The sequence below is a fragment of the Microcebus murinus genome, chromosome 4 (assembly GCF_040939455.1).
Source record: "Microcebus murinus isolate Inina chromosome 4, M.murinus_Inina_mat1.0, whole genome shotgun sequence".
NCBI classification, from domain to species: domain Eukaryota; kingdom Metazoa; phylum Chordata; class Mammalia; order Primates; family Cheirogaleidae; genus Microcebus; species Microcebus murinus.
In genome coordinates, this window is record NC_134107.1 from 94213159 (window position 1) to 94238842 (window position 25684).

General features: G+C 38.9%; 1 protein-coding gene across 1 annotated transcript in view; it reads right to left on the reverse strand.

Annotated features, from left to right (window-relative positions):
• CADM1 (cell adhesion molecule 1) overlaps positions 1 to 25684 on the reverse strand; it is a 721502-nt gene that overhangs the window by 62277 nt on the left and 633541 nt on the right. The window contains exon 3 of the mRNA XM_012748005.2: positions 1314 to 1460. Coding sequence (XP_012603459.1) covers positions 1314 to 1460 — 147 coding nt within the window. The remainder of the gene's footprint in view (positions 1 to 1313; positions 1461 to 25684) is intronic.

The window sequence follows — 25684 nt, forward strand, 5'->3', positions numbered from 1 at the left end:
TCCAAGTGCTGTCAGTATTCAACACTTATTCATAAATTCCTCCAGGTTTTCTATCAGAGATAGGCATAAAGAAAACAGAAGAAAAGGGCAGGTCACAAGTTCCCTGATGCCAGGGTATCAGGACACTCTTAGCCTTTGGACACTGGAAATTCAGGGACTAGGGCCTATGGGCTCTTAAAGTGCCTCAAAAATTCCAACACCTTAAAAAAAAGTGGTTCCAAATTATGAAAGAAAAAAATCATTACTATGAATTTCAAAAGAAAAATGAAAAATCATGTACAAAACGTTGCAGCAAAATAATCCTATTTAACTGGGATGCATCTTGACACATTTGATACAATTTGAGGTAGGGCTGCCAAAAGTAGATGACCTGGGCCCTGCAGAGGCCTTAAACCTGCCCTCCAGTTTCTCAACCACATTCAGCTTCACAGTATGAAACTGATTAGGCATCAAGCCGGAAATCACCGCAGAAGCAACGTATGTGGGCTTCTTATTTATTTCAAATGTTCTCTTTGAAAGTCCTTCTATTAATCTTGGTAAAGGCTAGCTCAGTATACAATGACAGAAATTCACTTTAAGAATAAGAAGCTGGCTTCTTCCTTTTAACCTCCCTCATCCTCTTAAATGTTTCTTAGGTTTATCAACCTTTCCACAGGTCATGAATGTCCCCAAGGTTTTGGGGAGAAGGGACAAGCAGCTGGGAAGGGACATGCTTGACATTTGCTTGGGTAAGGCACCAATATTCTCAAAGAATAATTTTTTCAAAAGACCTGATTCTTGCTCTTGCCAGGCCCTGACACCCATATGAACCATTTCTATTATACATAATTTAGTTTTGATTATTGGCTTTTGTTATATTATATTTGGAAAGATTTCAGCATATGGACACCTCCATATGCCAGAGGCTATGGTAAGAGAAGATTTGGTTTTATCTTTATAGGCACATATTGCCTTGAAAATTTCAATCTTCAAACCAAACGGATTACCTTTCAGAATGCTGTATTTTCCTTGCCTTACCCTATTTGAGTTGTTTGTGTCAGCTAAGTATTTGGGACTCAATTGCAATTCACCTTGAATTACTACAATCAATTCCTATTGCAAAAGTAAGACGGCCTTACTTTTAAAAGGGACCATTCAAGGTTTCTATTAAGTAGAAAGATTATGATTGCCTGTCTCTTCTTCCCTCTAAAGAATTGACTAAACTTTAAGCATCTAACATTAAATTTAAAAAAGGTGGCCTTAGCAATCTCTTTATCAAGACAACATGTAGGAAAAAAAAGTTGCCGTCTACTACTATGGGGATGGAAACTCACGCCTGAAGTCCCTGAAATAAATGGTCTGCCTGTTGGGATTCAGGAGTTGAATCACGGAGTCGTCACTCTTATTGACTTGGCAGCTGATGGTCGCAACTTCTCCCTCGATCACTGTGACGTCTTTCGTAAACAAATTCTGTCCATCACCTTAAAAAAAGGGGAGAAAAGGGTCAGAAAAATATTTTCATCAATTAAAATGTGGTCAGTGCAATCAATTAAAATGAGAAATAAGCAGCATAATTAGGAAGTGAACACAAGTAGCAACATTTGGCGTAGCTCTCATAGCTTTTCCCATAGTCCACAAACGAGTCTATCAATCCAAGATAGGTCTACGGACAAAATACAACTATGCCTGAGATCGCTGTGCTCTCTCAGAAGTTGTGATGCCAAGGTTTCAGCCTCTAGCACTTTGTGCAGTTGAGCAGTGCACTGAGGAGTACTGGCTTTTGTGAGGAGCTGAAGCTCTCACAAATGGAGTAGGGAAGATACATACAGTCAACCTTAGCTTCCCTGTCCTTGAGCTAAGCTATTTGGTCACCTCACAGAAAACCCGAAAGGCCACTTAATGGAAGGAGGTAGGAGGGTTCAATAAATAACCTCGTCTTGCTAGTGGACGCTGGCATTCCCAGTGTGTAGACAGTTCATTGCGTGGGAGTGAGGACCTAACCAACTATGACGCTTTGGGATCTCAAGAAAATCCAGGGAAGGCTTACAGCTCAGAGTTTCTTACTCTGCTCTCAGAAACTCAGACCTTCGTGAAGCACCCAAAGCCCCAGGCAGCCCCGAAACAATGCCCCCTTCTGCAGATCCCCTTCCCCCCACCCCCGCCAGCCATTTACAATATCTCTTTCAGAATATGTCAAAAAGTCAAGGCTTTCAAACTCCTTGATGTAAGGCTTATCTCCAGATCTGCTCTAGTGTGTTGCTTCTAAGATTAGTGACAGCAGCTAAGGCATCTCATAAATGTCCTAAGTGATCCACAGCACAGGTAGGAGGAGAGGAAACTTCAATTTAGAAGCAAAAGATGAAGCAATTGTCAAGTGTTCAATTCCGCACCTGGCACAGCAGGGGATTCAGAAATACAAGACAGTGTCCTAGCCTTTAAGCAGCTGCAATGAAGCCCAGTATGGTGGTTCACGCCTATAATCCTAGCACTCTGGGAAGCCGAGGCGGGAGGATTGCTTGAGCTCAGGAGTTCGAGACCAGCCTGAGCAAGAGTGAGACCCCATTCTCTACTATAAATGGAAAGAAATTAGCCAAACAACTAAAAATAGAAAAAAGTAGCCGGGCACGGTGGTGCGTGCCTGTAGTCCCAGCTACCCGGGAGGTTGAGGCAGGAGGATCGCTTGAGCACAGGAGTTTGAGGTTGCTGTGAGCTAGGCTGATGCCACGGCACTCTAGCCCGGGCAACAGAGTGAGATACTATCTCAAAAAAAAAAAAAAAAAAAAAGAAGAAGGTGCAATGAGCCAGGTGCGTGGCTTACACCTATGATCTTAGCACTTTGGGAGGCTGAAGTGGGAGGATCCCTTAAGGCCAGGATTTAGCAACATAGTGAGACCCTATCTCTACAAAAACCAATCAAACAAACAAACAAAAAAACCCAGAAAAATTAGTTGGGTGTGGTGTCATGCACCTATGGTCCCAGCTACTTGGAGACTGAAGGAGGAGGATTGCTTAAGGACAGGAGTTGGAGGTTGCAATGAGTTTTGATGATGCCACTGCACTCCAGCTCAGGCAACACGTCGAGACCCTGTCTCAAATAAATAAATAAATAAATAAATAAATAAATAAATAAATAAATAAAGCTGCAATGACAATGTGGGTGAAAACTGATACCTAATCCCTACTTCTACTTACAGAACAGAAAGAGTGGTATGGGCAGCAGATGTAATGGTCAATCAGGAAGGGGAGAGAGAGACTGCTTTTTAGCTATGTGATCTCAGGAAAATTATTTAAAATTTCTGAGCCAGTTTCCCATCTGCAAAATGGGGACAGTCACTAAAAGCTATCTCTAGAGCTGTTGGGGGGATGAAGAAAGATAATAAATATAAAGCATTTAGCACTGTGTCTAGCTTCTCATAAAACTGAACAAATGGTAGCTGCTGCTATCATCATCATCATCACCATCATTTCTCCAGACGTCAAATTCAAAGATTTATTAGGCTATTATGTGTTGGGAGTAGTGTGGATACAAGAATAAAGGCTCACGGATCCTGCTCTCAAGGGGGTCCCTATGTAGCTGTTATATATCAACCCAGGGTAGCTTATTCACTCCTTAAAAAAACGTTGTCACACCAAGAAACAAAGGTCAAAGATAAATACTAATCTAAAAAAATTGAGACAGCATAAATAGAGATGCAATTAGAATAAATGGAGGATTTCCACCTGCTATCATATTTCTGCTGAAGGATCCTTTTTTTGGCAGGACACAGTGGGGAAGTGTGAGAAGGGGTGTCTGAGATGGCTCTAAGCCAAATCCACCTACAAATAGACCAGCCCCTGGCAGAGGATTAGAAGAAAGGAAACTAGAAGGATAAGGAAAAAAAAAAATTATTAGAGCCACAGATAAACAAAAATTCCTGGTGCTTGAGGAGCAAACCAAAATGAAACCTGACCTTGAGCTCTGTGATCCAGGGAATTAACCCGGGTGTGAGAACGCAGGCCCAGGGGCTTGTAGGGAGTGAGAGGGTAGATTTCCCCTTGCTTGATCCAGCAGTGGAAGCTTAGTGTGCTGAACAGCATTGCAGAATAACAACAAAGAGAAAAGGTGATCAGAAAAAAAAATGCTTATTTTTCCCTTAGTGGATTACTGTGGCAAACACAGAATTCAGAACCCAGCTGGAGGGAGCAGTTTAGTCCCAGATTTGAGAAAAGAACAAGGAGAAGGGAATTCCTGACAATCAAGAGAGCTTTTCAAGGTGGTTTTGCTGGCCCTGGCAAAAGTGTGTGCAGAAAGGCCACCACCTTTATATCCTCAGGGTAGCCCAGTCTACTAACAAAATTAAGGAAAAATTAAACTGCAGGACTCAAGTGCTATAACTGTCTTAAGTCACGGGACTTTCCTTGAGGAGACCAGAATACCAAAAGGGGTCTTATTGGGCTGTGGGAGGGATTTCGTCTATCTGAAGGAAGTTTATTAGCAACACAAATAAGAATCTTCAATTCACAAAAGATACATGTGGAAAGGCGGCCTGATGACAGGCATTAATCCTTTCAACATAAACCAAGGCCTTTACAGATCCCTCTAGCCACTGAGACTTAAAAGCCAGTTGCAATTCAATTATGCTCTAATAGAATAGTTCCTGTGGAAATAACTATATGCTTTAATTCTAGCTCTTTATTCGAAATCCTAAGGCTAGTATATTCTGAGAATAGCACAGTAGCATACTATATTCATATTAGGGCTATAAAACATTTATATAGGAATGGGAGCAGAGAGAGTTGACCATAATTTTGTGTTTTAAGCAATGAAGGTAATAAAACAGAACCAGAGGTTTTTGTTTGTTCTCTAAAAAAGTCTAAACATTCTTAATTATTACTTATAATTAAGTAATATAAGACCAGACCATTTTAATGTGTCATTGCTGAGCAAATCATTCATGTAAAAAATTTTGCTATCTGCAAATTTTTGTCCTTGCTGCACTCTGGCACATAATGGTCTTTGCAAGTCCATGGTGGTATCATCATCATTACTGTATTATTTTTTGAAATTGCTAAGGCCAACTAAAAATCCAGTGTCTCAGAAAATGCCAGTTCCTAGCTGTGTTAACATGGTTATAAAACTAATGCTAAAAAATTATAAGTGATAATGAAATATTTTGCTGAAAGATAGAAAAGTGACTTGGCTGATGGTGGTGGCCCAAGGATGTCATTCTGTAAAAATTACCAATAAATTATACGGGTCAGCTGGACGGCAGTTGTATTAAACAGAGCTCCATATTTTGAGACACCATAAGATGGCTGAAATGGAATAATAATGACCTATTTATTTGAGGCAGAGGAAGTGAATGACAGTGATGAAAATATGGTATGTATGTCAGTACTCTTAACTGCCTGAAGCCTTTATGTAAAAATAATTTCTGCTCACATCCTCAAATATTTCTTCCAAACAGAAGAGTGCACTGTGACTTGATAAATTTCCCCTTGAAATAGGTATCATGACAATTAGGTTGTTACAAAACACAATTTGATAGGTAGCAGGGTACAAACAGGCAACTTTGGTGCCTTTCTTAAAGAATCCATTTTAAGAATCTTTCTGATTTTCTAAAACTCAATTAGCAGATACACTGTCATGGCAGAAACAGCACATGTTCTGTGCATGCGCTACAATACATTGTAGCCGTTAAATAAGGCTGTTAACAGCAAGGTAATTTATTTTAAAGGTGGAACAATGGCTGGCATGTGCAGACATTTTTGATTCCTAATTGGTCTATATTGGTGAGGGTTAGGAGACAGAATCAAACTGGATTTTGATTCATACCAGCAACTGTATTCTCCATAACTCCCCAACTTACCCCACAATTTCTGAAACTGAAACTATGGCCCTGGAGAGGCGTTGTCACTCACAAGGAAGTCTCCTGTAGTAAACTAGAAGTTACCAGGACATTTACTATCATGATGAAGAGAAAGCTTATTATCTAAAGATAAAATTGATTTTGATGATTAGTAATGACCGTGACAGCAGAGATGGGTAGGGCTGGCATAGGGGTAGGAGTGCAGTTGGCATATAATCCCCTATTAATTTAATCTTCAATGAACATAGCTCATGGATTCTTTCCTAAAAGCTCATTTTGTTATAAACTCCATTTCAATGGCATCATACAAAAGACTAGCAGCAATGACATGGCCACCTTAGGGAGGGGATGGGGCAAGTCTTAAAGCGAGAACCTGAAAAGGGAAATGGGAAAGAGAATAAGTGTTTATCCAGTGCTAGGCACCGTGCTAGCTACATTACACACTTTTCCCTCTCAAACCCCTACAGTTTTTAAGATCCCTACTTTAAAGACTAAAAACCCCAGACTCACATTTAAATAAGTTGCCTGATGTAATTCAGCTAAGTGGCCCAGCTTGTGTTTGAACCCGGTTCTGTCAGATTCTGTGGCCCATATAGCTTGCACATTTCACTGGCCAGCACCGGGAGACGTTGCCAAGGTTCTCTTGGCTCTGCCTCGGAAAATTTACTTGTTTTTAAAGAGGGTTATTTCCCTATGAGCAACTTCTGATTTTTTTTTTTTAAATTTCCATAATTTATCCAGAACACAATTACACACTTTAAGATGAGAGAGAGGCTGTCCTGAATGTAAAACACCTTGTTTACTACTGCTTTCTTCTCTCAGTGCTCAGCACTCTGCCCCCGGAGAAGGCCTTTATTAGCAGTGCGTGGCGGGCACTGGCCAGCACCAAGCGCTCTCGCCCCCGCGGCCTGGCTGTTCATAAATAAGGCACTTCATTTACACCGGGGGAGTCTCTCCAGTCAAGTCTATAATAAAAGGGCAACTCATAGTTAAAACAGAATTCAGTTTATACTATGGCAACTATGTAAACTCTTACTGACACTGAGGAGCACCAATGACTCTTAACTGGGAAGACAGTTTGCCCAGAGAAAGAGCAAATAGTCTCCTGACCTGCTCCTTTAGAAGCAAAATCATATTAGGAAAACTTTTTTCTTTTTCTCTCTGCTGTATCGAAGCCTGAAAATGACATTAAGTCAGACCAGTTGCGTTGTCTAAACGGGCAGGAGTCAAACCAGAATTACAAACTGTTTTTTGTTTTTTTTTTTTAAATCATCCTGCTGCTGATCAATGTAGTTATTACTTTAAAAACCTCATCATAGTTCTTGAAATTTTGCAGCAATGAAAGGCTCAGGGTGATTCATTCCTACCCTCCCAGGTTGGAAATTTTCAAGGAAGCAGGGTTTGGAAGCCTTATTTTTCTATAGGTGTGTGAGCCCTCTCTGACTTAAAGCTGGATATGGCTTGTCGTTTGTGCTCATTTTTGTTGCATCCTATTTTTACAACCCTGTTCAGCAGCGGTCCCCAACCTTTTTGGCACCAGGGACCAGTTTCATGGAAGACAATTTTTCTATGGACTGGCGGAGGGGGAGGATTGTTTTGTGGTATGATTCAGGCGCATTACATTTGTTGTGCAGTCAAACCTCTCTGGTAATGACAATCTGTAATTGCAGCGGCTCCCCAGCGCTAGCATCACCGCCTCAGCTCCACCTCAGATCATCAGGCATTAGATTCTCATAAGGAGCACACAACTTAGATCCCTCGCATGCGCAGTGTACGGGAGGGTTTTGCGCCTAATGCATCGCTGATCTGACAGGAGGTGGAGCTTCTGTGGTGATGTCAGCGATGGGGTGCGGCTGTAAATACAGGTGAAGCTTCCCATTCCACTGACTGGTACTGGTCCGCTGCCGAGGGCTTGGGTACCACAGCTGTTTAGGATGTGCCCAGCTTGCAAGAACAATCTCTACCCCTACCCAAATAAAACCATCACCAGTAGCGTCACTGTAATTCCTGATAATGTTTCTGAGAGCTAGCACAAGGTTGAATACATTTCAGGAAAAGAAAAAAAAAAAAAAAAAAGATTCTGCTGAAACCCAGAGGGAAAAATCTTTCTAACTGCATATGTTCCCCCAAGTCAACGTAAACACAGTGTTCACTACAAATCATTAACAAAGCCATTAAGATTTGATTTCTATCTAAGCAATTATTGTCAGCATATTTTGTATATTTCCTTTAAAAGACTCAATCCTATCTTTCAATTCATTAAACTGTTCCCTGCATTTACAGAGTTTTATATCAAATCAGAAACCTATTTGAATTAATAAGAATTATAGTAAAAGTAATTTGAAAATAAATTATTCGAAGTTCAAGCCATGAAAGCTTTTGATGAAAAAAATTTAGTTCTATTTAAATACTACAGTAACATTTTTAGCCAACCAATGTGCAGGCAAGAGACAGTGAGAACCAGTGTCCAAAAAGAGGGGTCCATCAACTGCAGATTAAGGTTAAGGGTGAGACCTCTTCTACACAAATATAATTCATTTCTAAGAGAGGCAATATTTCAACCTTCATGAATACTTGAATATTTATTTAAAATCAAAAGCAATCAATCTGTCTGCTGTTTACAAAGCTTCTCTTAACCTTTTTGATCCTCATCCATGTTTTGCTCTTCCAAACAGTTAAGTCAAATATGTTGATTGTCTGCTCCAAGGACTGTCCACTTAATTGGTGAAAACAATTATGAATGCAAACCACACAGATCATAAGCTTACAGATAAACGCAACTAAACCAACTTGACAAATGACTGAATGCACAAGAATACATGACATTGACCCAAACATTTCATTTGCGTCTCCTTTTTCCTAGAGCTCTTATGGAATCAAAGATCAATAGAACTGAAAGGAACATAGAGATCGACGCTCTCACTTTAAGACACCAAGGCCTAGGGAGGAGACATGACTAAAATCATATGCCAAGCGTGAGGCACAGCCAAGAGCAGAGGCCAGATCTGACTGAGTCATCAAGGTATTTCTATTCTTGGCTATTTCTAAATAACATGCATTGATTTGTTTCTAATTACAAAAGCAATACATGCTCAAGGTTTTTGTTGTTGTTTTTGAAAGCTTTGTTTTATGTAGTATTCTTAACACTGTATGCTATGGATTGGAGATGGTCAGATCTCATAACAATCTACTGCAACATAATCATTGTTGTGTCACTTTAGCTTCTAGAAGGAAAAAATACTGAATTTAATCTAATACTTTTATAATCAGTAAAAGGTGAGGCAAATTTTTGAAAGGCAAGTTAAAGAGTAATCCTCTTCAGTGCTGCTTTTTTCTTCAATTAAAATTATTGATTTCCCCTGAATACAAAACAAAAAATATCATCTGACACAACATTAAGCTATTCATGAATATTCTGTATACACATTCTTGTTTAGTAGACTAATGGCAAATTAACGTTCTCTATTTTAGCTTAAACACATACTATAGGTATGTTTGATTAGCATTGAATTCCAAAAGCTGATTACTATGCATGCTTTGATTATGTAATTACATAATAGAGTATAATGGCTCCTTTGGAGTCATTATGATCTATATGGCAAATATGTTGCAGTTTTGCTATAGCTTAAATACATGTTGAGATGACAGCTCATAACAAGGTTCCACTTTTCAGTCTTATCAGCTAAATGGGCATTTCCCCATTCATCCTAACATCTCCTTGACACCAATTAAGGTCTATTGTGTCAAGCTGCATACACTTTTGAGAAATTCCTTTTGTTTTCTTGGCATTCAAAAGAGGACATTAATTTTAAAAGCTGTATTAAGCAAAAAGCCTGGTTTTTTTTAAAAAAAAAAAAAAGGCTGAAATTCCATCCTTCATCCACCCTTTGAAAGATCTGCAGGGAATCACATCTAGTTCATTAATCACTGTTCAGACAACCACAAGGGGGTTAAAGATGGAATTTCACCTTTAACTCCAAAATGCACATGGAGGGAGAACAGCCAAGAATACTGATGCTTATGGGGTGACTCGCCACAGTGCATTCAGCTCAGAGTCCAACCGAACACCAACCACACCAAGATACACAAAGGCCCAGTGACGCAAATCTCATTTCTTCCAGTGTCCTGTATATTTTTAAGTCCCTTTGGAGAGAGGCAGATATGAAACAGCACAGCAAGACTTTTCCTTCGGAGTCCCTAGACTGGGTTTTTGATAAATCCTTGGACAACAAAACTTAGCCAGTGAATAGACTTCTGATAATTCCACTCTCCACTTGCAAACTGGAAAGTAGTCAGGTTTTAAAATAGGAAAAAAAGTTATTGTAAAGCACTGTGTAAAGTTTCTCTCGCCCCCGTGAAATTCTTTAATCTCAGTTCCAAGGGGCGTTAGTTCTGCTGTTCTCTCTTGAGAGAATGATCCCTTACACCATGCCAAACCAGAGGTGACCTGAGTCTTAACTTTATAAGACTAATAAACGTCAAGCTATTTTTACCTTTATGTCTATTGGTTTTCAACATTAAGGCTGAAGAACTGAGGTCAAGCACAGTCCAACTCGTATTTACATATAGGAAGGGTATCTCTTTGTGAAAGGAAACACTGATTAGATGTGTGAAAACTCTTTTCAAGGAATATTGTGACAAAAGAAAGTAGTTATAGCATCCTTGCCTGTGCTATTTCAATTTCAACTACCACATTAGCCACCTTCCCTTTAAAAGACCCTGAGCTCAATACAACTTTTTAATCAGGGCCTGCATCATTAAAAGGGCCAAGTAATTATGATGCTTAAGGTCTGAGCTGTCTGATCCCATAAAAGGAAGAGGCTCAATCCCCTCTATAGAATGTTTATGCGGAGTGACACCCGTCTGCTAAACTTGAAGATCTGAATTGGCTTTTCCATTAAAATTCACTTATCAAAGAAGCTAACAGCAATAAAAGAAACAGGAATACAAAAATAAACCATAAAAGATAATAATAATCATTGAATTCTTTTGCTCTTCACACTGAAAGGTGAAACCCTTAGACTTTTTTTTTCACCTCTCTCTCCTTTTCATAGCTGGACAGGTTGCATGGCCTTTTCGTTCATAAACAAGATAGCATCTTTTTTGGAGAGAAGATAACCTAACCCTGAAGAAAAACTCTCTCCAGTGGACAGGTTTTATGAGAATGAAAAGAGAGGAAAAAAATAGAGGCCCCAAAGTAGAAAAGCCACTGTTTTATTTGCTTGTGGGATGGCATTGAAATCACCTTGTAGAAGAGTCATTTTAAGCCTGCTAAATCTGCTTAGAGGCTCTTGGGAGAAAGGGAGCTCTCAAAAAAATATTAATTAAAAAATAACCACAGCCATCCAACTTGGACTTTGGAGAAGAACAATCTGAAGACAGAGGCTTCTTATAAAACTAATTGTGTTGGCAAAGCAAGTAGTTTCTTCTCAATGGATTTGATTCTGTGATGCTCCTTTATGGCAAAAGAAGAATAAAAGAATAGTTTTAGATTGAGTTGCTTTAGTAGCAATTCAAAGCTGGGTGTTATTCCAGCATTTCCTAATATATTAAGTTTCTTTTAGACAAAATGGAGTTGTGCTGAAGTCCAATTGTTGATCTTCTGCATCAACTACTTTGCTAATGGACTGATAATATGATATTATATTCTGTGGGATACATTAAATGACTGCTTTGCAGAGTGAAAAACTGGTTGGGCAAAATTCCACTGTCCATGAGAGTGGACTACTGGGGAAGAACATCACATTCTAAAAGGGATAAATTGTGTAGATAGTAGCCGATAGCTGATGAAGCACAAACTCTCATACCATCCAGGGTGGCGACTGTAGGACCCAAAGTTAGCTGAAGTCTGGGCTAACAGAAATCGACTTTTAATTCACACATAGAACTATTTACATTTCCCCAACCACAAGTTATTCACAACTAAAACAAAACATTTATATGATCAAAACTCAAATACGTATTAAAATACTTGAAAGCCATCAAGATACAAATATTAGGTTCTACTATTCCTATAAAGATTTAAGGGAACTTGGACTTCTCTCTTAACCCAGATGAGATCTTAGTAGCCAAACTACTTATTATATACATTGTGGCAGGCTCTGTTGAGCTCTCAACTCTGTAAGAAAATATAATGCTGCCTTTTGCTAACCAAGTAAAAATAAAAATTTAGAATTTCAAACCTATGGGGATGGCTGACTGTACTGTGGTCACTCTACTTTAACTGAAATTTGTCAATTCCCCCAAGTCTTAAGCACATCAGAGATGCAGACAGATCACGATAATTGCCATTACTAGTTATTCCTCTACAAAATTCTTTAAATTGAATTTCCTTAGAACCCCAACCTTAGGACTCAATGGAGATGGCATGTGCATTTCCCTTATTTTAATATACCCTGCTCTTAAGCACCCAATTTAATATCATTTTCCCTTTGATAAGAGGTACCATGATTAAACTTGGGTCACTTTTTGCTTTAACTCACTAAAAGCCTTTTTTTTCTCTTTTACATTCGCCTCCAGGGTGTTAAAAGATTAACAATTAGTGTAAGATATTTAAAATCACAAGGCTATAACATGTAACAATAATTACTACACACAGGGAAGAGAAGGGAAGTGACTGCTACTCTCCACGTCTGGAGGCAAGAAAAACAAATTATTTCATTTCCAAAGTGCTTATTATTATTATTATTATTAATTTTTTAATATCAAGAAAACTCCCGCTATTATCTGAAGGGGGCATTATTTAACAATAGCTAATATAGTCTTTAAATGTTTTCTTTGTGCAAGGCACTACACTGCTTTTTTAAATTTTACATTATCTTATTTAAACTTTGCAACAGTCCTATGTAGTTCAATATCTTATTATCATCCCCATTATACAGACAAGGAAACTAAGATCTAGATACATTAAATAAGTGGTTGGAATCAATATCTGAACCTGGGTCTATTAAACTCTAGATCTGGTGCTATTAACAATTATACTATATCGATTAGCTGAAAACACATTAAACTTTATGATACTAAAAGAATGGAGGAGAACTAATGGAAGAATCTATAGTATATCATTTATGTAACTCAGGAATAAAACTAAAGTAATACTCTCAACATGTAAAGGGTTTTGAAGACAAACAGCCAATGCACCAGCAATCAGCATGTTCCAATAGGCGACACTGATAAAATTCACTCTATAATCAGAACCTAACCACTGGGTCTTTAGTATTTAGAGAGGAGATGTCTGCTCTGTCGAATGATCTGGACTCGAAAGGCAGCTCAACTCCAACTTCCAGCATTTACAGTACCTGCTTCAAGGGCATTCATTAGTATTGACAGTCAATGTGACTCAAATTTGGCTGTAATAGCAGTCTCTCTCTACATCTCCTCGTTCACTTTTCCTGCCAACAAGAGCCATTGAAAACCTTCCAAATTTAAAGCTTAGAGCCGACAGGACAAGCAAGTAAGGATATCAGTTGGAACACATCAGATATGGACTCAGAGTGAATGTCAGTTTTTCAACTGACATTACTACAGAAACAGAAAATGGGGAAATGGGAGGGGATAAGTGTTCCCTATTCTTATTCTAGAGAGTGTTCTGTGCGTGTGTGTAATGTGGTTTGTTCAAGAAACAGCTGTAAATCCATGATAATCATCATGCTGAATAATGCTGTAACATCCAACTTACTCACATCTCCTATCAGGAAGCCAAGCAGCTTTGGACTATTATATGAAACAACAATTTCTTAGCTGGAAAATTGGGTTCCGTGACTGAGGCCTTTATTGCTGAGTTATTCATTCTGTCATCTGTCAATCATAAAACAAGTGGTGTTTTGTTTTTTTTAAACCTCTGGGCTCTTGAGTTGCTGGTCCCAGCTGAATCTGGGAAGAAACATACTAGAATTAGGAAGCTCTTTTATGCCAGGGTTTGATGAAGGGAGAGAAGTCAGTGGCTCAAAGAGATTCCAGTTTCTACTCTCATGCTTGCTGTCAATGTCAGTCAAATATGCAAAATAACTATCCCAATTGGTGCTATTATCAAAAAAACTGATTAGTGTCATCCAAGTGTGGGCTAAGTGATAAGGACATTACCTGTGACTTATTTTTTACTAGTAAGGGGGCAGCTAAGGAGAAATAAAAAGACCATCAGACTTGGAAAACAGAAACTTTTGCAACAGCTCTGAGCTTACTGTGGTGAAACCAGGAAAAACTCTGAATCTGTTTCCATATTTTAAAATGGGTAAATGGCGTCTCTACAACAGGGTTATTATAAGAATCAAGTGTGGAAATACATATTGCAGTGTTTTGTAAGCTTCAAAAATGCTAAATAAAGGATTGTAATCTTCTCTTCCAAATTCTTCATCAGCAGCATCACCATTTATGCAACCTCTGTCTATATTACTAGGACCTTGTGCTCTTCCATAATCTGCTAGAATGTTTTTCAATTTCAGAGGTTTAGCTATTATATTAATATTTTTTATTCTAAGGCTATGTGAAAAGCAGAGGTTAAGTTAAAATATCTTCATGAAACATCTTTGTTGAATTGCAAACTAAAACCACCATATGTATGAAAAATGTACGGTAAATAGCAGAGGTAGGCAGAGGACTGGACATTTGAAATTGCATCTACAGTATTAAAAACATCACTTATTTCCTGGGTTCCCTTCTTTCCTGTATAGGCCCATAGGTAGTTCACAGAGTAATCTCCACGTTCTAAGGCTGTGCAGGGTGACCAGTGTTAGGTCAGCAATGCAACACACCATCCTCCCTGGAAAACCTCAACAATCAACATCTCAGATACCTGGCATCCTGAAGGAACATGATGTTCCACAAAAGTCAGCTTTTCATCTTAACTACATCTCTCTTTAAATGCCAAAAATTAAAACTAAATGAAATAAAATAAAAAATCACACAATAAATAGCTTGCTGACTTCTTCACTTTCTTTGTTCTATGCTTCTATACAGGGAGGATGCCATGAGTTACTGAAGTTTGTAGGAATATGTGGCCCTTCTCTGCAGAGTCTTAGCCTGTTAGGCTTGCATATGTCCTCTGCTACTTTCCTCCAATGCTGGCTGTCACCGCTCACAGATAATTTCTTCCTTTATTACTAAGTGCAAGAGCTTTGAGAAAGCTACTGGGGTGTTGAGACCTTCCCTGCTTACTAATGAGTTCCTGGGTGTGTCTAAGATGTTTGGGGTCTCTAGAAACCTAACCTTCACTGAGTGGTGTGCTCCTGTGGCAGGCAGGGGTATCATTTTCCCCCTTCATTTGACACTGAAGAAAGAAAAGTTGCACAGACAAAATGTAATTAATAATGATATTTGGTTTAGTTTTGACAACCACACTCTGACACTAATACATATCCTTAGGTTAAAAATATACCCTTGAATATAGGAAGCAAATCAATGCTTAATTGGTGATTGACACTAGTTTTTTTTTATTGACATTAATTTCTCATTTTATTACTTGACCAAATCCACCTATTACTAATCTATCCATAAAAGCAGGAAAACTGACCATGGAAGACTTCCTACTTGTCCTTCAAGCTCAACGCCATTACCTTTCTCTATGAAGCTCTGATGACCCACCAGGTTTCTTGACTTCTGACATTCTTCATATGTGTCTTAGTCTCAGTCCTTGCTCCACTGTTTCCGTGATCATTTGTTTATAGGGTTATTTCCTTCATTAGAATTTGATTTGGGTTCAATCCTAGCTCTGCCAGTTATTAGCTAGACCTGGGGGAAGTTACTTAAGCTCTTTAAGCCTCAGGTTTCTTACATGTAAAATGGGCATAAAATATCTCCCTCATCAGGTGATTCTGAGGACCAAATGGGATAACCCATGTATAATATTTGTACTGCATGAGTTCTAGAAAATACGTTGAGTGCCAATAAAACATACTTAATACTATTATTTTAATTATTTTTAGCTCCTTGAGAGCAGTCACACTATCTTACTCATCTTTCTATTCCCAAAGCATAATACAGTGTCAGCTTACAGAGCAGCTGTTCGATAAATGTTTGTTGAATAAAGTAACTAAATGAAAAACTGTTTTAAGACTTCATAACTGCTAGGCACTCTCATGTTTTTAGATAACTGGTCCATATAACATCAAAACATATTAAGTTGCACCCATATCCCACATTAAATATAATTTCAAATTAAAAATTTTAAAGGACTTTTATAATTTTACTTTTGAGATTATTATTCTGAAGCCAACACTTTTCTTTCCCTTCTCTCAAAAATTCTCACAAGGCTGTGGAAAGAAACAGGCACTAGTATTACGCCTACAGTGCTCAATGGAGAAAGCACTCCTGCTTTGAGAGAGAAGTCAGTTCCTGGCCAGGCGCGGTGGCTCACGCTTGTAATCCTGGCACTTTGGGAGGCCAAGGCAGAAGGACTGCTGCAGGCCAGAAGTTTGAGACCAGCCTGAGCAAGAGTGAGACCCTATCTCCACAAAAAATAGAAAAATTAGCAGGTGTGGTGGTGTGCCTGTAGTCCCAGCTACTCAGGAGGCTGAGGCAGGAAGGTCGCTTGAGCCCAGGAGTTTGAGGATGCTGTGGGCTATGATCACTCCACTGCACTCTAGCCCGAGCAACAGAGTGAGACTCTGTCTCAAAAAAAAGAAATTGGTTCCTAATGCTGCGACACACACACACACACACACACACACACACACCACTGACAAAACAATGTGATAACACCTGTAAGTCACAAGTTACTAATGTGCTATGGGAACCGCAGAAAGGGGAGGACCGACTCACTCAGGGTGGGGTGTAGATTCGAGAGAGAAGGAAGAAAGGGGAGAAATCTGAAAGGAGGACCATGGCATGTTTAGAACAATGTGAAGAGTACAGCGTGCTCTCAAAAGTGACAGGGAGGAATGCTTTCTGGAAAGGTCATTAGGTCCAGATATTGAAGGACACTGTATGCCAGGCTAAGGAATTTGCACTTTATCTTGTAATTAATAGGGAGCCATTAAGTGATTTTAATCCAGGGAGTGATATGATCACACCTGTATTTTGAAAGATAGCTTCCATGCGGAGAGGGAGGGGAGACAGGAGGAAGGAAAAGGCTGGAGTCAGGAAGATCAGTTAAGAGACTTCTGCCTCGGAGTACTCAGGAGCTGATAAGAGCCAGGTGAAGAAGTACAGAGAGGAGAAAGCAGAGCTCGGGCTGTGAGGAAGAGAGAGTGAGGAGTGAAGAATAGTTGGAGGTTAGGCATGTGGGCTTTGCCATCAGTCAGTTTTCCCCTCTTAAAGGGAACTAAGTATTCCTTAGTCACCTCTACTAAACTCCAGTTAATGTTTAGTGGCCTTCTAAGGAAAGACCAGCAAAGAACTAACCTTAGAAGTTAAAAAGCAAAGGACACATACATTCTCAACATTTCTGTCGTTCGTTCACTACAGAGATAGGTTTTTATAGCACCCACTTGAACCAAAGATATAATTAGGAAACCTCCCCCCACCCCTGCCCCAGGGCCTTGCTCTTCAACTTGGTTGACCAGCAGTTTTGACAATCCCTGGGAGATTATTAAAAATGCAGAATCTCAAACTCACACCAGACCTACTAAGTCAGACTCTGCATTTTAACAACAGACTTAGATAATTCTTATGCATATTAAAGTTTGAGGAGCTCTGGCTTAGAGCACATTAATTCTAATCACTCTTTTATATCGCGATCATAAACAGACTAATGACTTAACCGAGGGAGATCTTAAAAAAAGGAGTGTTCCTAGACAACTTGTTTAAAGGAAACTGATGAATCTCAGCGTGACAAGGGATAAAGAAGATCATAAATTCCCACTACCAAGTCAGGTTGGTTTCCAGGGAGAAACATGTTTATAAACAAATTTTTGAAAATTCAAGTTTGCATGAAGATAAATTGGTGTGAATCACTGATAAAGTCAACAGAAAACAGAATCTAGCATTCTTCCTCAAGGTGCATACAACAACCATTACACAAAGAAAAATCCTTTCCCAAAGCTGCTAGCTGACTGTGACCAAAGCAAATAGATTATTGTGCATTTAGCTGCAAAAACGACTACTACCCAGTGCTCTCACACTTGGTGGGGTTTGTCAGTTCACATGCTGTAGTGCCCTAGTTAAATTTTTGCTTATTTGGTTTTATTGTTACTGTGCATTTTGTGTTTATAAAGCACTGAGCCAATGAAGACAAAAAACAACAAATAGGGAAATAAAGCAAGTGGTCTAAAATGAAAACGGAAAAGAGGCTGCAGAGGTTTGTTATAAAAGAGATGAAATTTTTCAACTATACGATTGGGAGGCAAGAAAAAAATAAAAGCTCTACTACCCATTACAGCAGGCCTTTTCACTCTGTCTAGTAGATAGCATTTGCCGCGAAAATATAGGTAACAGCATAAACAGAAGTTTAAGAGAAATAATAAGAGTCTTAAGCTGGAGGCAGAAGGAAACAGGCTTGGAAAGAGCCTCATAGAATGCTTGGGTGAAGGAAAGGTAAACAACAGTTTCACGTTTACACAGCCTCTTAATGAACATCCATGGATCAGCCTGGACCAGCGGCCTTGTTCTCAGTTGCTGGTGTGAATGTGCCTTGTGCCATTCGGATACAGGCTAACAGCATCCTTAGCAGCTGCTCACAGGAGGAAATGACATTTACCTTGAAAGCAAAGAATTCATCTTAGAGTAAGAATCTCAGTTTCAGGGAGGTTCTTTCCTATTACTCTGAAACTTCATAGACCTAGAACTTCAACTCTTAAGTTTTCTAATAAGCATTTTGGGGGGGGGGGCAGGCGGAGAAAGAGAGGGAGCGGCAAAATGGTCATTGCCATGTTCTAGTTCCTATTCTTCCTGTTCTTTAACATATGGCAATTGCAACTGGTTCCTACTTCCTTCCTCTGACAAATTTGTTCTTGTACGAAAGCTTTCAGCATTTCTTACCACTGGTGCACCCAGATACCTCCACTGCCATGGGAACAGATCTCTGAACAGCTTTCTGCTGGGTTACTAAAGTGCAGTTGCAGGGAGAATAATGTTCTGAATTTTGGTCTCTTAAAAAAGTCGTTAGGTTTATGGGCAGTCATGCTTGTCACATTTAGAGTGTGAATTACGTACTTCATGGAAACCCAGTTAAACCCCCACAGTTGTGCACAGCTATAATTTCTGCAGAACAAGCACCAACAATTGAGGAACTTTATTACTACTACTTTTCATGTGTAAGATGCCAAAATCAACCCTTCCAATATTATAAGGTGGTTTTTCTTTTTTAAAAAGTTTTTTTAAATAAAGAAAAAGAAAAAAAAAAGAAAACCCCAAATAGGCTACTTGCTGTTCTATTCACTTTTTAGATTTGTCAATTTTTTGAGTGACTGCCAGCACCAGGGACTCTTTGTAGCACCTTGTACTTGGGATATAATAAAAACATGAAATGATTAAAAATACTGTGAGTGTAACTGCAGAAGGGACTATATATTCTGGGCCCCAAGGAAGGCCGTTTCTTTGCAGAATCAGACAGACTCCATTTATGTTATTAAATTGTAGCACTATTCACTGTCCAGGCTGGAAGCTTCCCGACATGTCAAAAGCACTAAATATGTCCAAAGCACACATTAGAACCTTAACCTTTAAAATGCTGGTAATTCTCTAGCCTTGTAAACCAGAGGAACTTAGAACTTAGCATATCCAATTCTATGGCATCTTTTACGCGTCAAAAATGTTTATCTGTCAAAAAATGTTTATTTTCACCACTATTAATCCACCCCTGTGAATCAAAGAAGTATGAAGAATGCAGGGCTCATGCACAGAATAAATTATTAATATTGGAGCCCAAAAATTTGCATTCCTAACGAGCTCCCAGGTGATGCTGAAGCTGCTGATGCAGGGCCCACACTTTGAGAACTGGCATACGTAATCACACCGGATCCTCCACCACCTATTCGAGTATCATCACGTCTGTTTTACAGATGAGGAAACTGAGGCTCAGAGAGCAGCTCTACCACTCACTAGCTGTAGAAACTTGGGCAAGTTACTTAACTTCTTGGGCCTCCGTGAGGGTGACCATTTGCATTAGGACTGCTCTCATGGCCAGCTCTTGTCCTTCCCGAGTAAACGTCCCCCTGACTTTATCCGAATGTTAATCCATGTCCCTTTTTTTCTACTGCCCATTACTAGTACCATATCAGCTCAGATTTATGATCTGCCAGCAGTGTTGTGATTAGATGTCATCCCTGTCTTTCTATTACTCCGATATTGATAGATAAAATTCTGTGGTGATGCATAGCCTGCCCTTTCAAAGGTTACTGCCAGCAGATGCTAGGAATCAATACAGTTCTTATCTGTCACAAACCACAAGAAAAGCATGGTAAACAAGGCTCAATGAAAGGCCTGTGAACAGGTCAAAGAGAGAACTCCGAGATGCACTGCGTCACTGGTTTTGTTTCCCAAGCTATTCCAGAGCCCAGCTTTACCAGGTCTCAACTGTCTAAGGTTCAGGCCATATCATACAGTGGTGCTGAGACCAGGCCCTGGTCCAATACTATCTCTGGTGACCCTTGCCATGGGCACTGGCCACTGAGGCCAAGAGGTTAAAGCTCTATTTTTAATTATAACATGTTACCATGATCAATAAGATATCTGAATTCTTTGGAGGCGAGTACTAAATAAATCTAAGGAGATGTATACTTTTCCTCCATCCATCTTTCAAATAGGAAAAGTCCCAGTTTAGGGGGAAATGTAGATAAAAATACAGTCTTTTTTATTTTCAGATGCTTATAGCTCAAAGCATAAAGAAAAACAGTTATAGTTATAGGTATAATAGTTTACAGGTGTCCTAGAAAGCTGTTTGTTTTTTAAAAGAACATGCAAGTCAACTTTCTAGCTTGATTTTTCTTCCCCAAGGGAAGAATTGCTTTACCTACATAACAAAGCAGTGCTAGGTAGCACTGCTTTGTTCCACCTACCTGTTAGGAGTCTTCCCTGTTAGGGCTGAATTCAGCCCCATGGGAGTTAAAGGAAGGGTTCCTCCCAACACTGTAAAGTAGAAATCTTGCCATCTAAAGATCTCCTCTTGAACTCTTCCTCTTTACCTCCCTCTCTCGCTCCTGGCTCTGTGCCCTTCCCAGCTCATTCCAGCCAGCTCCCCTCTGCTCAGCTCCATCTCAAACTCTGGTGCCTTAGTCGCTTCACTTGCTTCTCCATCAGCGGATCCATCTCCAAGATGATGGTTCTTCTTGCTCCTCTTGTTTTAACATGCTGGGACGGACCTCTCTGGCTAAGCCTCAGGACAGCCTCTAAGGGTCCACGCACAGAGAATAAGACAGGGTGGGTAGCGCTTAGCACTGTGAGAACTTGTAACCTTGGCACACTGTATCAGGCAATATGTGGCCAGTGGGCCTCTATCTTTCTGGCCTGAGTGGCCGGGGCCAGGCCAGTTGTTCAGAATAATGAGGGGTACGGTTGCTGACAAGACATTAGGTCAACTGACCACATGAGAATGACTGACACTGATAGATGAGGGGCTCTGTTTGTTTTACCATGTTGTAATTGATTTTAAGAAAAAGATTTCCAAATGCTTCTAATGAGACCTTCTAATCGGTAGCTTTTAGGAATCTGCAATGCAGAATTCACCCACTGGCTACATGGGCCAAGTACTTCTCCATGCCTAAGACTTACAAGCTGTGGGAGAGGAACCACGGGGTAGGCTAAGTGTCATGAGGGTACACCAATTATGCACACAGTGTTTCTTCCTATATAAAACCATCAAAGATACGATTTAAAAACACACTGAGAACTGGTACACAGGAATAAAGCTAATATGAAATTACTATTTAGCTATACAAGAAGACTTAGGGTGGCTTTCCTAAGCTCTAGAAGGATTCTCATTTTAATTAAAGAATTTGTTATTCAACCCATACATTAGGAGTCCTAGGACCTGTACACTACTACTTTCAAGGACTAATGCCTCCCTCAAAAATTAACTCCGAACTGTTTTATTCTAATTATAAAAATCATACCCACTCATGGTAGAAAAAATAAAACAAAGAAGTATAAAGAAAATCTCATAATCCCACAACTCTGAGATTATTACTAATATTTTAGTGTATTCCTTTTCATTTCCATATAGGAGGTGTATGTGTATGTATATACACACATATATTAATATAAATTCCATAATTTTAATTATTGTATTTTTGTACAATTGTATTTTTGGACAATTGATGGATTGTCCATCATATAAAAATACTAGAAGTCATTTAACCATCTTCTTTTTGCTATATATATATATATATATATATATATATATATTGTTTCTAAGGTGTTTTTTTCTAAGAATGCTGCAATAAAAATACTTTTATATAAATATTTGTTCTGTTTTTAGCATATTTAGAGAACTTTTTAACATCAAAAATTTCATGCACTCCAATCAGATAATTTTACTATTCAGTTTTTAAAAATTACAACAGCATGTATATACTTTGTGTTACACAATTTTTTTGTTGCCAAATAAAATCTCAAAATAACAATGATTCCAACCCAAAAGGATTTGAGGACCCCTTTTATTTCATACAAAAACTCTGTAGCACCATCTAGGATCTGAGACATATTAAAAAAACAATTCCGCAACTCTTACTTCTAAGGCACTTACTTTTAAGGCATTTAGAATATAAGAGGATGAAATCAACTTCAAAATTTAAGTCATAAGTATGTCCTTCCCATAGAAAACACTGAATACACTTTAAAGGAAGGATTAAACAATAGGCTTACTCATATTACAAAGGAGGATCAGGGAGCCTTTTCTGGTCTCCCACAACTGAGTTAAGTGCCTCTCCTATGTGCCTCCATAAACACCCCACTTGTCCCATTTCAGCACTGTTCAAACCTCTACATGCCCCCGCCCCCGCGAGCCTGTGGTATAATAAAAGCAAGTGATGGATAAATATCAGTACTTCCCCTGAACCAGGCACTGTGTACCACGCTCTGCAAAACAACAGTGTAGGGTTTATCTTCTTCCCACTATAGCCTCAGGTTCCATACAGTGCCTGGCAACAAACACTTGCAGAATGAATGAACAAAGGAATGGGCAAACAGATACATAAATAAACAAGCCAATAAAAAGAGAATTAATTTTAAGATTCCTCTGCCTAAGCTTTTGTACGCCCTTGATGGATCTTTTCTTTTTCTTTAAACATTTTATTTTGAAATACTTAAAGACTTACAGAAAAAATGTAAAGATAATACAGAAAGTTCTCACAAACCCTTCTTCATTCACCTTTTTCTAACGTTAACATTTTACTTCACCATGGTACAATTATCAAAATTAAGAAATCGATATTGTTTTTTTTCTTTTTTAAGAAACCAATATTGGTACAGTACTACAGCATGACTTTGACAGCCTTTTTGTGGACTGTTTCTCATTTGGGTTTGTTTGATGCTTTCTCATAATTAGATTGAGATTATGGATTGGGGGGGGGAAGAATACCATGGAAGTAATGGGCCTGTCTCCTAGAATCTCACCATTAAATATATGATATCAATGTCTTATAACTGGTAATGTTAATCTTGATCACTTGGTTAAGGTGCTATACACCAGGTTTCTCCACTAGAAAATTACCTTTCCCTTTCCAGACTTTGTTTGCTTGAATTGGAGCCATTAAAGTCCAGCTCACATTCACAAAGGAGGGGAAATTAAGTCCTTTCTCTTACAGGGACAAGTATCAAGGAATTTGTGGATACATGTGTATGTTCAAACTACCAGAGTAATTAGTAAATATTTGGGGGGAGATACTTGGAGGCCGTATAACTATCCTGTTTCTCCTTAAATTTTCACTCATTAGTTTTAGCATTCACTGGTGGATCTTGTCTGCAGCAATTACTACTGTGGTGTTCAAATGGTTAATTTTTATTTCCCTCACTCCTTTAACTGAAACGCTTCTGTAAGGTAAGAGATTTTTCTTTCCTCCCATTTATGTATGTATTCAGTAATTTATATCAGTGTGGACCCACAGATATTTATTTTCTTCTTCAGTTTATAATTCAATACTATCGTTATTATAGTATTATTGTTCAAATTGTTTCACCTTTGACCACTGGGAGCTCTTTCTGCTGTATCCAGCATAACAGAATTAAGGAGACATTACAACAAAGTTATCAGGAACCGATGTCAATAGGCAAACAATGAAATGGAGAGAACAGAATGTGAGTCAACTGAACATTTTAGAAACAGATTTTAGGAAAAGATAAAGAGAGGAATAGTATATTGTTTCAAAATAAGAATAACAATAGCAAGGGCATCTGCTATGGTAATATGCTTATATATAGCTTTTCTAATGCCACGGAGACAGTTTACATTCTTATGAGCGTGGTGAGGGCACTGCAGTAGAGGAGGAAGATGAGATAGAGTCAAATTCTAACAGACCCAGATATGCTCCCTCCACACTGCTGCCTGCCCCCTCCCATGCTTAAATACTACTCAATTAGGTTCAACATTCATTTTTTATTAATGCTCTTCTGAGACAATGGCTCTTTTATCTGCGTTTTATCTTCCAGCTACATTAAGACCAAGGACACTCTCACAGAAGATCTAAAGGAGGAGACCCTGATGAATTGGGAGTTTAAAATACAAATGGAACTTCCTTTGTCAGTCTTGACTTGTTTTATTAACATCTGAAGGTTGATTTATAGCAGATTACCAGACAGGAGAGGACTGTTTGTCCAATCACTTTACTTAACACACACAATTAGAAAAAACAAACATTCAAAAATGTTTCCTTTCTGGGGGCTAATGGATGGCACATTCAGTCCTAAAATAGTCACTTCCATCTCTGTCATCTATTGTGGCAACCAAGGACAGGTGTACCCTATTCTCAAGACCACAGAAAAACATTCTCTGCAAAATGAAGGTTTCAGAGACCTACTTCTTCCACGAACACAATGAAAGCTCCTATACAGACATATTTGTGGTAATGATGCAAGCTCTGATCATGGAATCGGGTGGGTCTAGGCTCAAATCCTGTTTTTGACTTGTATAGGCTTTGTGACCTTGAGTAAGTTATTTAACCTCGGCCTCCATTTTGTCATCTATAAAAACGGAAATATTCAGAACCATCACGACGGATGTGAGGATGATCTGACACAATGAACACGCCTACTGCCTGCCATAAGGGTTCGGTAAACACCAGCTATAACAATGATGATTCTGCTCACTATCTTTATTTTCACATCTAAATATGAGGGCAAGCTGGAATGGGGTGGGAATGTGGAAAGAGAGTCTATTGCTTTTAACCAAATAGGGATGCCATGAAGGTAGGTGAATGATACCACCATATTTTTCCGCCTCTTTGGAAGGACATGCATACATATGAACCATTACATTAGTCATGAAAACTCACTTAGCATGAAGAAAAAATTCAGGCATTCATTATACTGTGTTTGCTTTTGAAATAAAGTATAATAGACTGCCTTCCATCTATCACACGTCCCTGCCCTTTTCTGAATATACATACTTATATCAAGAAAATAGTGTTCTACCTGTTTCTAAAACCAATTCCTAACATCCTTCTATTTTTAGAAATTCAGTATCGATACTGAAATTTCTTCTTTTCTCATGAGGAATAAAACACATGACTCTAAGAGGGAGGAAGGAACATGCATGTTTTGTTCATGGCTCTTCCTCCAGTGCCTAGAACAATACCCGGCTCTTAATTTTCCTGGGCCTTTGGCTTCTCATCTGTAAGATGAAGGCTATGCCAGATCTGGTCCCCTTGGCTACTATATTCTCACTGTTATATTTCCTTAGGTTCCAATTTTCATTACTCAGTCATTTATCCTTGTTTCTAGACACAAGGAAGATGCTTTCAGTGTGTATTTTTTATACTCTTACATGTTCC